The following is a 15905-nucleotide window of genomic DNA, read 5'->3' as shown; positions in this document are numbered from 1 at the left end:
ACATTAAAAAGTGCTAACATGACAAATGAAATAGTCCCAGCGTCCCTACACTCATGATTTACTGAGGATATGATTGAGGCATCAACAAGCAGTATTTTAGAAGAAAAATGGAAGAGGTAACCAATAGGATAATTTAGAAGCGGTAATACGCAATCTTTGAAAAGCCATTTTTGGTCTTTCCACAATGTGCATTTCCATCTGGCCCAGAAATGGTCTAGTAGTTTGGAAGGGCCTATTCATAGACTGTACAGTCATGGCCAAATGTTTTGAGAATGGCACAAGTATTGGTTTTCACAAAGTTTGCTGCTTCAGTGTTTTTAGACCTTTTTGTCAGATGTTACTATGGTATACTGAAGTAATATTACAAGCATTTCATAAGTGTCAAAGGCTTTTACTGACAATTACATTAAGTTTATGCAGAGTCAATATTTGCAGTGTTGATCCTTCTTTTTGAAGACCTCTGCAAATCACCCTGGCATGCTGTCAATCAACTTCTGGGCCACATACTGATTGATGGCCACCCATTCTTGTCTAATCAATGCTTGGAGTTTGTTAGAAATTGTGGGTTTTTGTTTGTCCATCCGTCTCTTGAGGATTGACTACAAGATCTCAATGGGCTTAAGGTCTGTGGAGTTTCCTGTCCGTGGACCCAAAATTTCAATGTTTTGATCCCAGAGCCACTTAGTTATCACTTTTACCTTATAGCAAGGTTCTCCATCATGCTGGAGAAGGCATTGTTCATCACCAAACTGTTCTTGGATGGTTGGGAGAAGTTTCTCTTGGAGAATGTACCATTCTTTAATCATAGCTGTGTTCTTAGGCAAAATTGGGAGTGAGCCCACTCCCTTGACTGAGAAGCAACCCCACACATGAATGGTCTCAGGATGCTTTACTGTTGACGTGACACATGACTGATGGTAGCGCTCACATTTCCTTCTCCGGACACGCGGTTTTCCAGATGCCTGAAACAATCTGAAAAGGGATTCAAAGAAAATTACTTTATCCCAGTCCTCAGCTGTCCAATCCCTGTACCTTTTGCAGAATATATCTGTCCCTGATGTTTTTTCCTGGAGAGAAGTGGCTTCTTTGCTGGCCTTCTTGACACCAGGCCATCCTCCAAAAGTCTTCGCCTCACTGTGCGTGCAGATGAACTCACACCTGGCTGCTGCCATTCCTAAGCAAGCTCTGCACTGGTGGTGCCCCGAACCCGCAGCTGAATCAACTTTAGGAGACGGTCCTGGCACTTGCTGGACATTCTTGGGCACCCTGAAGCCTTCTTCACAACTATTTAACCTCTCTGCTTGAAGTTCTTGATGATCCAATAAATGGTTGATTTAGGTGCAATGTTACTAGCAGCAATACCCTTGCCTGTGAAGCCCTTTTTGTGCAAAGCAATGACTGCACGTGATTCCTTGCAGATAACCATGGTTAAGAGGAAGAATAATGATTTCAAGCACCCCCTTCCTTTTAAAACTTCCAAGTCTGTTATTCTAACTCAATCAGCATGACAGAGTGATCTTCAGCCTTGTCCTCATCAACACTCACCTGTGTTAATGAGAGAATCACTGACCTGATGTCAGCTGGCCCCTTTTGTGGCAGGGTTGTAATACAGTGGAAATGTTGCTTTTGGGATAAAGTTCGTAGTCATGGCAAAGAGGGACTTTGAAATGAATTGCAAATCATCTGATCACTCTTCATGACATTCTGGAGTATATGCAAAGTGCCATCATAAAAACTGAGGCAGCAGACTTTGTGAAAAATAATATTTGTGTCATTCTCAAAACTTTTGTCCACGACTGCAAATATTGCTTTTCCATTTTGGAATAGCCGTACTTGGACACTGGGTCACTAGAGCTTTGCAATTCTACAAAACGCCCCGATTGATGCAGAATTCTGCTTCTCTCTAGATGTGTTCAAAATCTTCTGCCTACACCACAGCACCAGTACCGCTTAGACAGGGTGGCGAAAAACAAACCGCATTTAGAAAAGTTTAAACACATTTTACGAAAACCAATAACAATTCGGGTAGCTTTTAAGAGTCATTCTTTAGATCATTTACCTTTTAAGCCTACGGGTGTATTGTTTTTAGCATTAAATACTAATGAACAATATAAATTCTTATTGAAGAGTCATATTTTAGACATGAATTACCTTTATTATGAAAATATTTTAAATAAGCTTTCACAATACGCTAAATTTCTATAATATCTGCTAGACAGATATTTTTAATGCATACAACATTTATATAAATACTTTGCATGTCAAGAGATAACGCTGCCACCTAGTGTGCATGGGATGGTAACTGCCGTATATAACGTATAATCTCATTATCTTTCAGATATAACAGTTATATGCCCTTGGGAAGCGTTCAGCCACTTGGAGCTACATGAACTGGCCCAGTTTGGAATAATTTGAAGAAAGGATTTAATGACTACACAAATATTTTTTTTCTTGTTGAATCTCCAGGTTCTTTATATTAGAAATGGTACCATTCAAAGTGAACCTGTAGCCCACAGACAGCGAAGGGAGCCATTTTGTGAGCGGAACAAGTATGGAAAGCAGTTAACCTATGAAGGCACCGGGAACTAGTGACATCATCAAAGCTCATTACTGTCAGTCATGTGACACTGGTTCCTTGTGAATTGATAGGCTGCATTATCATGAATACTACAGGAGTCCACAAAATGGCAGCCTCCGCTAGCTGCAACTGAAGCTTTATAAGTGGTGATGCTAATGGAGATTTCAGTAGAAAACTAAATTCTGTTTAGATACCATGAGTTATAATTATCCAATACCAAACATTACTTGTCGTTACCTTAGAGTTCGCCAAAATCGCTAGTGTAACCCCAGCCCACGTCTCCAGAAATGTTAAACATACATTTGATGTGGGATGTACATACCATTGATTCTTCCAATGTTTTATTGTCCATACATATTTAAAAAACTACCTTGCTTTTTTATTGAATATTTAATATTTTTCTATGTTAGGCAATTACCCATGGTTACATCCGTATCGCCTTATCTTTAAATTGTACCCAGACAAAAGGCGTTTAGTACAGTAGGATTTGTACTTCTTCATGTAGATACATTCTTAGATGACAAAAAATGTTGACATTGCACAAATAAAATTGCAAAACAAAATCACTTGTCTATTGGTCTGTGCTGCTTGGGATACTTATCTGTAATGATCATGGGCAAGTACTAGGCAATAGTCTGGCCTTGATGTGCCATAATTACCATGGTTGTATCTATCAATAAGATTTCCTTCAGGTTCATTGATTCTGTAATGAAAGAAGCCACAAACTCTCCCATGATCACTCTACTTTCGCTGTCATCATCAATTTATAGAGACATTAATTCCGCAGCGCTGTACAGAGAACTCACATCAGTCCCAGCGTACAGTCTACTCTAACATACACACAGACCAAGAGAGACTAGGGTCAATTTAATGCCAGTCAATTAACCTACTAGTGGGTTTGTGGAGTGTGGGGGGAAACTGGAGCACCCGGAGGAAGCCCACGCAAAAACACGGGAAGAACATACAAACTACAAACTCCACACAGATAAGGCCAAAGTCAGGAATCGACTCATGACCCCAGTGCCGAGAGGCAGAAGTGCTAACCACTGAGTCACCGTGCTGGCCATGTACACATACGGGTGTTTGCACTGGGTTTAACACGTTAATTCACAAGAGAAATGCACATGAACTACACAGCAAGTGTAGTTCTTTAACGCATGATTTACACTAGTGTACACAGAGCCTTAAGCCTGAGTAGTAGTAACGTGAGAGGTCCATTCTCTCTGTTACCTTAAATTGTTTTGAGATATCTTTGCAGCAGGAGCCCACCAGGCACTGGTAGGTGCTTAGGGATTAAAAAAAATCAAGAATGCGTTGAACGGAGGTGTGGGAGTGAAGGTGCCATCTGATTGGACAGGTATTATTTGCTTCCTTAATTCACACACTAACCTTCTCGGGTCTTCCAGAGACTCAATTCAGCTTGATGGGTCTCCGGAACGTCCACAGAAGACACATCGGTCCAACACCCGCGGCAACCGTTCATTGCTGCTTTGCCATGCAGGGCAACGGTGAACAGGCCTCCCTAATTTCCCACCGTTCCAGACAAAAATCGTGACTGTCCCACCTAAATCGGGACCGGTTGGGAGGTACGAGTCAAGAGATGGACAACTTACCAACTGCGCTCAGGACTTGCACAGAAAAAGGTACAAGAAAATTATGTCAGGCACAAAATAGCCAAATAAAACGGGTTCTCGCGCTATCCCCATCATTCTCTTTGCAAAAGCACAGTATGCTATAGATTATGTTACTGATATTCTAAAGGCACCATAACCAATACATCATAACTTATGTTAATTTAAACAAATATAACAGTAAAGTTAAAAGGAAATGAAATATTAATTTAGGCCACAAAAGTTTTAACCAGATGTAAACATAATGTTCTTACATTTATACCCTAATTTAGCTACCTAATACAAAAACACATTACTTCTGTGCAATTAATCAGTATAATAAACACTTTAAGAAATGTAATGTATAATTAACCTTAAATATTTACACACATCGGCACTTATCAAGCCGATTTTTTTTTTTATGTCAAGCAACAAACAAAAAAAAATAAAAAAAAAATGCAGAGTTGGAATCACAGGATTATTAAAATTCCTTTTTAATAAACAGAATACAAACAATTCAAAAAGGAACTGCATTCGTCATTGCATTATATTGTACTTTATAAGATTAGAAAAGACCAATTCATCAAATCAGTTTTCCACTGTACATACTTCTGACTTGTCATTTTGGTAGATCAGTAACATTTGCATATGGAAAACACCAACATTTAATCAATTTAGTAACCACTCTCAGAACCCAGAAAAGTACAATTATAAAAAACATGCACTTTTCTTCTAAATACAAAAAACACAAATAAATTAAAAGATAATAATTTAGAACAAAAGAAAACCAGAAAATTAGAGTAAAAAAGTAAATTGTTTGCAGACGTCTAATCTAAAGCAAACGGAATTAATATCTATAAAGCATTTGGGACTCAGCTGTTTTCAAAGGCTGCAATTTTTGAGACGAATGCCAAAAATAAAAGCAGAGCAAGATGGTCCCTATGTGCATCAAGGACACACTTTTGTATAAAAGACAGAAATGAAGATTAAAATGATCTCTGACCATTGCACTTATTAAGCGATTATTTCAAATCAAACCAAATAATGGTAAGAAAAGATTTAACCCACCAGAAATGAACGGTAGGCTGCTAGTCCTATTTTAATGCCATGATCTGTGTTTTTGTGGATTTACAGAGATCTTGTAAAACAGAGGCGCCCGAAGGAACGACTTGGGGAGCTCAACAAATCAGTAGAGTTGGCATAATCCCATCAGCGCCAACCAAAGCCCTCCTGTCAGTCTTATTCAGGCGTGACTCAACAGTTTAGGGGAGTGGCCTACTGGCAAGGGATGTGTGACATCACTGGGGGGCGTGCCCAGAAAAGATCAAATACATTGTGGCAGATAGAGAGCCCAGTTTTGCTCACAGTCTGCACCAAGTAACATACACCCAGGTATGTCTATCAAATACATTCCTCTGTGATAGACAATTAACCAAGTTTACAAACCTTTTAAGGCGAGTAAAATCTAGTAGACCTTCGGTCCTTACTTGCATTATCAGGCAAGGCAACAAGTGTAACATACAACGGCTGAAACCTGAAAACATTCAGCATTTTCTTTCAAGATTGGCCAAAAATTTAAATTGCTGGTTAAAAACTTTGGAAATAAAACCAAACATCGTAAAATATTCTGTGAATAGCTAGGAGGAGATTATTTTTACTTAAAAAAACCAAATAAACAAAAACAAACAACTTTCAGGTGCACAAATAGTACTGGCAGGGAACCAAGACTAAAGATGGCCGCCACTGTATGCCTAGGCATGGCGAAGAAGCCACTGTGTCATAGATTTTGCATAGTCAAGACGAGAAATGGATTTGTGTCGCAAATACACCAGACTTCATGCTCGTGAGTGGTGTGAATGAGAAAATTAAAAATGGAAAACTGCATAGTCTTATAACAATAAACTAATAAAACATGAACGATTAGAACTTGGTACTGCAACAAAACATAAGCCAAGAGGCTGTATAAGGAAACAGTTTTCTACTCACGGTGGGGGCAGCCATTTTGTGGGTTGGACAAATATACAACCTATCAATTAACTAAGCAAGTGACCTCACTCCTAATGAACTGACAGGCTGCATTCTCCTAGACATTGGTAAAGGTCACAAAATGGCCGCCTTCCTCAGAGCCAGTGAGGAGTGCACTTAAAAGGGAACATGTCAAAATTGTGAGCACTTTAAAATTACAAACAGTAGTGCAAATGAGACAAACGGATGTTGTAAACAGCAGCGACGAATGCCAGGTATAGAAATAAATCCTTATTACACACAAACGTAATCAAAGCTACAGGAACCTATTTTACAAACCAGGCTTCTGCTCACTAAAGCCTATACACAATAAAGCACCCGGACACAGGAACCTCTATAAATACATTGCTGATGGGGCGACCAGATAGATCTATGTATTACCTCACCAACATGTAGAAAACTTTTACAAAACGACGTGTAATCTATACATTGCAGTAACTTGCATATTCTCATTCTTTGGTTCTATTTGAGGCTCTGAAAAAAAACAACTTATTTGCAAAAGTCCATGTAAAAATTAGTTCATATTTGCCTGCTCCATTAGGCTATTTCAGTGTTGGCTAACCTGTGACACTCCAGATGTTGTGAAACTACAAGTCCCAGCATGCTTTGCCAATATATAGCAGCTTATTGCTGGAAGGGTATGCTGGGACTTGTAGTTTCACAACACCTGGAGTGTCACAGGTTAGCCAACATTGGGCTATTTTGTCATATTATGACTAGGGTCGAAGACTTAAAAAAACAATATTTTTTTTTCAATTAAGAGACATCTGGGTATCTTTCTAAAAATATTCAGCAAGACTTACCAAAAATCGTGAGTCATTTGCAACTTATGTCGCTTAAAATCTCCGCAAGAGCTAATAACATTCACAAATATACATTAAAAATGTCACATGCCTGAAAGAACAGAGGTTTTAATCTCTGTTATTATTTTTACATTTTCTATGGTAATGCAAACAAGCTATTGCTCTCTATATTTTCAGCTACCCAAACATATTAAAATATATTTGTGAAAGTGATTAACACAATCCTTGTTTAGCATCATATAAAGTAGTTTCCACCTTCAAATAACTTTCACTTGTTGACTTGTATGCACCCGACTGCCACCTTACCTCCCTGTGTGCTCTTCAACACCCCGTCTATATCAAGCAGAGAAGGGTGTGTGTTGCCGTGGGATACGACAGCTGCATTCTGTGAACAATGCAGAGCTCAGAACAGCCGTGACGTATCCCGCGGCAACAGAACCGAACGACTCTACCAGAAGACATTGAAGGTAACTACAGAAGAAAATGAACGCTTAGTAAAAGTCACAAGAGGCTGCATACAAGTCAATAAATTCGTACAAAAGGCAAAAATACACAGTATGGGATCTCTTATCCACAAATTATGTTATCCAGAAAGTTCCAACAAACAGGAAGTAATTTCTGCTTTTTGGTATTATACACATAGGTATGATCATTCATTGCTTCCTCTACAGACACTGTGAGGAGAGCTGCTAAACCATTTCATATTGATGCCAGGCCGTGAGGGTCATTCCTGACACACGTAATAAGGCACTCTGGATAACAGACCCCATACACACACACTGGCGATGTCATCTATTAGAGATCTTCGTATCTATTTATTAAACGTATGTTGCACCATCAGAGGACTGTTATTTATTGGCATGTACAGGCTCCCTGAAAACTTTAGGTAAGTAGTGTCCTCTCTTTTTTTAGCTTCCTGGAATCTCGTCAGGCAGATTTAGTTATTTAGTTGACCTGGGGTACAGTAAATAGACAGGGATACTTTAAAAGGTCAACTCCACTCTTAAAAATCTATTTTTGTAACCAACGTTCCAAATAGCAGAACTGTGGTGGTTCCACGAGCAGCACCTCACTGTCAGCGCTGCGAGAGCTCACGGAAAAAAAGAATTGAACTTCCAACGGCTGCGTCGAATTGCACGGAGACCACAACACTGAGCTTCACATGAAACCATCCACACTCCCTGGCTGTCAACACAGGTTCATGAAACGTGACGTGGGAGAATTCTCCCAACCTGCGGTGTTGCCTGGGATGGAATTCCCACAGTTTTTCTATTTGGGAGAGGGATATACCAAGCGAATACTATACAATTTCAGCATATTTGGATCAAAACATTATTGCAAGTGGAACGGGAATATGTAATAAAAACTATACTCCAAACAATGTCCTTGCACAAAAACACACTGAACCTGACTGGGCAACTTCCAGGTCCAATTTATTCCATAACTTAGGAATTATTGCTTAATACCCCCCATACTCTGCAGGAAACCCTGGGAAAAAAAAAACAAAAAACTTACAACTTGGGATTCAAAAGTTATTATCCACATTCGTGAGTCACTGCAGGAGGTCTAGTTAAGGCATGGATATATGCAGCCAAAAATAATCCTTTATTTCAGGTTCTCAAGAAATCTACTACTTGCTTCTGTGCAATGCAAATAAACAGATGGCAACCAGGCCGATAGCTTGTGTGCGATTCACAGGTGATAGATACTCCAGCACCAATATCAGTGGTCGGAACCAGAGAAAACGAGGCTTCATCAGAACGTTACAGTCACTATCCCTCACGGAGGTAAAGAATAAAACTGGCTGATTTTCAGTTAGCGGCCTTTCGATTTATTGTATATTAAATAGAAAGTAGACCTAAATTCCTTGTGTTCTGATTACTTTTTTCCTCCGGTCTTCTACTACAAAAAAACAAAACAAAACAAAATACAGTGATTAAAGTGCAAGAGCACGGATTTAAAGTGACTGGCTCTAGGATGGGATTCGGAGGGCGGGTCAGGCCACCACGTACAATTCCTCGCGATCTTCCTTACAGATCTTATACCCGCAGTCCAGCAACTTCGACCACTCCCAGGATTTCTTGCTGCGTTCGCGCGGCGGGAGCAGAAAGGTGACGCTGATCGCCACCATCATGTGCCAGAGGCTGTGGGTGTAGTAGTAGTTGGCGCTCGTCTCTGCAAAGACGTAGACCGAGATGGCGATGAGAGCCAAGGATACCCCAGGTAAGAGGAAGAAGACCCAGCGCTGCCAGCTAGGTGGGTAACAATGGCGACGCTTCACTCCTCGGATGGTCTGGAATGGAGAAGAGAGATTAAGGGGTTAGGAAACGGTTAATAAAGTAAATAAGCTGTCAACTCTGTTTTATTGGGGCGTCAGACGGCATTCACGGCGCCCAGTCGCTTCCATGCCAACGTATTTTAGAGGAACGCTGCTATCTTATCACATGGTAGCTGCGTGTAGCATTACCGAGTGTAATCGAATCCATACGACAGGGGCAGGGTGTTTCCCGTTCACTACATTCGGCAAATGAGCGGCAATGATCGCTGGCGACTTTGTAGCTGGTAAAACGCCCGTCTGACACCACTCTTAGTAAATAACATACACTTCTCTTTTATTTAGGTACTGATATTTTTTTCATGAGAGTCACTGTACTCTTTAGAATAAAACTACTCCAAAGTCACAGACCTCCTTAACGTCAGAAACTACAAATTGTCAGAGGCAACCTAAGGTCACGGCCAGGTTTCAAACAGGAACCTTCCGTAAGATATATATAAGATACATAGGCTAAGATATAAATATAAGATATATAAGCTAAGATATATACAAGATATATATTTACTAAACTTGTGTTAATCATGAATATGAATAAAAGGACAGTTCATATTCCGCAGATCTAAGGTATGTTACTGGCGAAGGATAACCAACGCTCGGTCTGTGCTTCAGAATCCATTTCCCGCATGACCCAATACTCCGCTGAGCGGAGAACAGAGGCCATGTTCAAAGTGTAAGCAGATTCTATCTATCTGGCTGGAAAGTGGCAGGTTCCATGCGCCAGGAATGAAGATGATAAAGGTTCCGTAGACGGAATGTTGACATTACCCAGGCGATCACCAGGATTATCAGAGCGAATAGACAGGGTCCCAGCATGTTCCATATTCCTCTGCGGTTAAGTTGCATGGACATTGCAATCACCAGTGATCCCAGCATAAATAGCACCTAAACAGCACAATGAGAAGAACTGGGTTACACAAAGCCAGTGCAAATCCTTCGAAACAGTCACCCAACATCAGATTCAGCTGCCCCGTCCATCTAGCAATGAGACTAGACAGAAAATTACTAGTTGTAAGATCAGCTGACATTATACCTTATGGGAAAGTTGGCGACACTATAGGTCATACTGCGGTTAGAGAAGAAGAAAGAGTGGGACAGGCAGTGAGTGGGAGAGACCGGGAACATTTTTTTTGAACAATTATCTTTTATAAAAAAGTCACACAAACACACAAAAACAAACAATCAAACTATTTAAACAGGAAAGAAATAGAATGCACTAGAAGTAAAATTATTGTTTAAGAGGACAAATGTGCTACTTAAATAGATAATTAATCACTTACATATTTGACAGTCTTCTTCAGTCTGGCCATGCACAGTATGGTCACCCAGATGGCGACGACGGATCCAAAGAAATCGCAGAATTGCAGAGTGTCGTAGTCCATGATGCACATGACCGTTACCCCGGGCTGGTCGCAGGCGTGATAGAACTGAAAGAGCCACGCAGAACGCCATGTGAAGCAAAGGATTCAGGCATCTACCCCCCCTCCCCCTCTCTCGGCCATTCGCTTCATATTACACATGCAAACACACCTTGCTCGCCTTACTGTATTAAATAATAAGAATGCCATTATAAAAGTTCTCATCCGTGTGTCACAAACTTATGTGGGGTTTCAAATCTGTACTTGTCAGACAGGCAAATCACTTTTGGGAGCCGCCTCTTTAGGGGTCACACAACAACGTCACACTCACATATGGTGTTCAAGCCAAAACATATCCTCAGACGATGCTTTAAAGACACCAATTCAGTCATACCAGGCTGGAAAGACATACTGAGACTTGTAGTTCATCAAAGTTGGCAAGCTACCAGTAAGCAAGTGCCTACCCCTGGTGTAAACGCATAGCATACGTGCAACATACAGGCTAGAACGTAGAGATCCCAGGACAAGCACCCTTCGTGCACGTACCGTGGAGAAGAACATGGTATAGGCGTAGACGGCGGCCTCCACAAAATACAGGTGGTAAACAGCGACGATGATGGTGGGCACGAACAGCAGGTTGCTGAGGGTTAGCAGGAGTGTGGCCGTTAACTGCTGCGCTACGGACAGGGCGTTGCTGTCATCTGTACAACTCCAGCCGGCCCAGCCTGGGAGACAAACACACAGCAAATGGGAAAGAATCAGATTCTGCCGACACAACCACCAACCGGCTAAATGGCTGCATTCTTACGGCTATTGGTTCAACCAAAAACATGGCTGCCTCCAGTGTGGAGACGACAGGTCCACTTTAATGTTGCTTTGTCTCCCTCTGCTGGTCAGTCACCATCAACCTAGTTATCATTTTTCTATGTAGGCTGCATTACCTGACATGCAACCATAAATAAATTCACTTTCGCTATAAGATGATATATGTTACAGTACAAACTGCATCAATCCAGTCATAAAATAATAATCACTGAAATGTGACTTTGCCAAATTTTGGTATGGCATGCTGGGAAATCCAACTAGAGGACTATGGGTACATTCTGAAGGTCATTGGATAGAACGCTCAGAAGTATTTCATCTATAGGGTAAGTACAGCTAACTTGTCACTATAAATTGCGCAAAAAGTTTACTTAGATCTACCCGGAATTACAATAGAACGAGCGAAACTGGTGACAACCTGAATTCAGGTGTTTGAAAATAAATGGATCTCATTAAAAACTTTCACTAAATCTAAAATAAAAAAAACAGGCTAAAACAAAAAAACAAACAAAAAAACATTTGCAAATTAATGTGCTAAAATTCCAGGAGCGTCTCATAAATAAAGATATCAGAGTTGGAATTTTCACCATGTAGGAAGATTTTTTCCCAATGCACGGTAACATCGTTAATAAATCTATTACAGGACGACGTAACCTGAATTTTGGCGACGTAGAGTAAGTGCGACGTTCCGGACGATTCTCACCTGCTTTGCAGCTGCAGGCGGCATAGAGGAACCCGTTCCTTCGTAGCAGCCGACACTCTCCATAGGTACCACAGTCGTCCAGGCAAGGACTGAGATACGCCGTTACTATCACCCTGGGGACCTGCTGCTGGCATACGCTGGGAAAATACAAATATCAAGGGCGTCACATTCTGTATAAACATTGAACAAAGCAACATGAAACAGTTTTTCATAATTTTTTTTTTATATAGTATTTACTCCCCTAATCTCAGAGCCTACATGTTTTTGTAAGTGCTGCTTGTGAACCTGCCTGGACTTATAGTTTAGTATTATCTACCACTCCATAGGCAAACCGAGGGTTACCTAGTGCCTGGAAACCCCCCTCCAAGCCTGGGCACTGTATAATTGAGGTGGCTGGACCCTGCTCTCGCTTCACACAGCTCTGCTTGAAAAGGGAGAGCTGCGTGCACCTAACAGTAGTGCATGCAGCATTGCCCATGTATATTATGGGGATAGGAAGTATTGGAGAGCAGCCTAGCACAGTTTAAAATTATAGCCACGCCCCCATGCATACTGGTCACGCCCACTGGTGGCTCTGTATATTTCACAGAGACAAGAAGCAACGAATGTACGACGGAATTTATTTTGCAGGGTTTACACTGTCACTTGGAAAGCTCTGAATCACATAAGTTATCTCCGCTATTGTAGTTTCTCGGGTCTCCGCTATCCACTACTTCTGCCTCAAAAAAGGAATAAATAAATACAATTTAAGGACAGAGATGGTGGAACTCGAATCATCGAACACCATACGTATTACAGCAGAGAGACGGGGAGAGATACTCTCACCTCAGCTGTACTCTAAACATGAGAGAGGGGGGAGAGAGTATGATGCACAAAAGCCTAGAGGACAGAAGACTATACCATAATAAAAATATAAAAAATGTATAATGGCTAAATAAAGTCAGAGGTTTAAAGGATAAAAAGGGCCTTTTTCAAAATGCTTTTAATAATTAAACTTAGAAATTTAAGGAAAGACGGTCTATTTTGCCAAAACAAGACCCTGTCTAACTTGTTCAGTTGGTTAGATACACCATCCAGCGGCGTATCTTGCAGTTACCTGTACAGTATCAAAAGGGACAGCATGTAGTTCCGTGCAGTGTCGGACTGGCCTGCCGGGGAGCCGGGGTATCCCCCGGGAGGCCCTGTTGCCTGATAACCCCGCCCTCTTTGTTGGTGAGGCAGAGCAGAGAATTACCGAGTTGCGGTCAGTCTACATATGAAACGGAGACTGTCAAACTAATCCCTGCCTACAGCCAGCACGTGAGAACACTTCCTGCTCCTGAGACAGAGAGAGGCAGAAATGCTTCACAGTGACACAGATCTCAGATTACTCCTTCTGCTGTAGTTGCAGGCGTCCTGTAGTCATAAAGTTGCCATCCTAACTGCAGTGTGAGTCCGTGTAATCAGTAAGTGTAATAAATCGTGCAAACTTCTCTAGAGCTCTCCACTGTGTGACCTCGGAGGGAGGGAGATAAATTAGAATGGCTTCATTGCAATATACGTCTTCAGTGCCTCTATAAAAGGATCCTATTGCAGCTGACCAATGAATGGATTCCTAATAAACTAGTAACCAAATTCACTGTTTATATCATGTTCCATGTTTATTTGTTTTCAATCAATTGTGGGACTCTATTCCCTATAGAAGCATATCTTAATCAGAATAAAACACATTCAGACAGTTAGGTCCTTATAGGATTGCATCTGCTATATGCTTTAATATTAATGTTTTGCTTTTGTCCTTTGTAGTGGCATTGGATTATTATTGAGTGTACATTTTGTGGGTAGATCATTTTTTAGAGTCCTGTTTTTATTTGCCAGTGTCTAGAGTGTAATTAGATTTATGTAATATTTTAAATGTGCATATATTTTTATGCTAATAATTTTGTGGTCTCCATAGTGCTTCATGGATATATTAATTTTTAGTCTATACCCTTATATTGTGGTTTTCATATGATGAATGGTTGATCTCTAGTACTGTAGTATAGCATTTGTTTTCTGTGTACACTATGAGGGGAGAGAACACTAACCACAAAGAATGGACAGCACACAAATAGCTGATGATGATTGATTGTATTCAATTCATCCCTCCCCTTTCCCTGTCTCCCCTGTTTCACACAGTGCCCTCCATGCTGCATTTGCTCCCCTTCACTTACTTTCCTATTGACTTCTTTCTTCTCTTCTGTCTTTTCCTTCGCGGCTCCTCACTGCAAATGTCCTCTTTTTCTTTATGGACCATACTAAGGTGCTATACGTTGTCCTCCATGGCCTGACCCCATCCCCTTTAATGACTGACCACAACCCCTCTTACAGTTGGCCACACCCCATTGTAGTGGGCCCCTACCGCTGCATTTCCCCCGGTGGGCCCTTCATGTCCCAGTCCGACACTGGTTCCGTGCATAGCCCATCGGCTACACTCTGCTAAAGTGCATACCCAACAAAGTTAGGGTGTATTCTGTAAATACAAGTCCCTGCCTATATGTGTAGCTGCACTCCCAAGTAGGGTGAGAAAAAAAAACCCTACCAAGGGTGCCCAGGGCATTACCTCAGTGGTTCCCAAACTTTTTCAGTTCGTGGCACCCTTAGAGTCTCCAAATTTTTTCAAGGCACCCCTCCAAAATAATTACTGAGCAGTCCTGTTTTAGAAGTAGTTGGGTCAAAAAATTGTAATAAGTATTTAGGTCACGACAGAAATACTTATTTAGTTGTATGCAAAAATGCCCCCTCTGCATCCAGGCACACTGCCCTCTCTCACGCTGTCCCCCTCCTCTGCCCTCTCTCACGCTGTCCCCCTCCTCTGCCCCGCGCCAGCCCTAGAAAAAAATAAAGAAAACAGGAACTTACCAATCCGCCGGACGCAGGGACCCAGCAGCCTCCTCTCTCCCGCAGCTTGTTACAGACGTCATTCAGTGTCTGGCCCGCGGCACCCCAGTGACAGCGCCGCGGCACCCCTGGGAGCCGCGGCGTACAGTTTGGGAACCGCTGCATTACCTATTTAGCCGTCTTTCCCAGGGGTCTGTTGTTCGCCTGACAAATCCGGCCGAAAGTTGAGGGATCGAGGGACGCGGCTGAGGGAGGCATGATCACACACACCATCCCCCCACAAGCACTTTAAAGGGGTGAACAGGAAAGATTTCAGGGTGCTATACTGAGAGAGGATATTCGAGGAAACTGTTTCAGCCTAACATTCCGGAGGCGCCATCATTAGGAAATAGCAGCTCAGTGAAGATGTAATTAGTAAGTGGTAATGCCAACCAAAAAAGGTTGAGTTGTCCTTTTATGGGTTGTTTAACACACTGATCGCATGTATACCGTGTCTACAGCACCTGGTCTTCTAGAATAGTGCCAGTCTTCTCTATCGCAACCTCGGGGGCTGATTATCCCTATGCCCCAAATCTGGTTAATGTACCACATTGTTTAAAAACAAGACCAACCTTTTCGATAAAATGTTCTGTATTTTCTACTAACCCCCCCCCCTTCTCTTTTACCCAGAAAAGAACTATTGTTAGCACATCTATTGGTATAAAGCAGGAGCGAAAGGTTTTTAAGCTTAACATTTAGCTACACGTACTTCTATTTACATTAGGGAATACAATCAAAGGCTCTTTGAATGTTAAGCAAACAAACATTGCAGTAAC

General features: G+C 41.5%; 1 protein-coding gene across 1 annotated transcript in view; it reads right to left on the bottom strand.

The window, feature by feature from the left end:
• Nucleotides 1-4666: 4666 nt before the first annotated feature.
• Nucleotides 4667-15905, bottom strand: part of PGAP6 (post-GPI attachment to proteins 6) — a 33932-nt gene continuing 22693 nt past the window's right edge. The window contains exons 9-13 of the mRNA XM_075179172.1: nucleotides 12232-12368; nucleotides 11253-11431; nucleotides 10629-10775; nucleotides 10117-10233; nucleotides 4667-9309 (exon numbers count right to left, since the gene is read on the bottom strand). Of these exons, the coding sequence (XP_075035273.1) occupies nucleotides 9013-9309; nucleotides 10117-10233; nucleotides 10629-10775; nucleotides 11253-11431; nucleotides 12232-12368 (877 nt within the window). The 3' untranslated portion in view covers nucleotides 4667-9012. The remainder of the gene's footprint in view (nucleotides 9310-10116; nucleotides 10234-10628; nucleotides 10776-11252; nucleotides 11432-12231; nucleotides 12369-15905) is intronic.

The sequence above is a fragment of the Mixophyes fleayi genome, chromosome 7 (assembly GCF_038048845.1).
Source record: "Mixophyes fleayi isolate aMixFle1 chromosome 7, aMixFle1.hap1, whole genome shotgun sequence".
Lineage (NCBI taxonomy): Eukaryota > Metazoa > Chordata > Amphibia > Anura > Limnodynastidae > Mixophyes > Mixophyes fleayi.
Note: the sequence above shows the minus strand (reverse complement) of the source record. Positions and strands in the feature narration are given on the sequence as shown.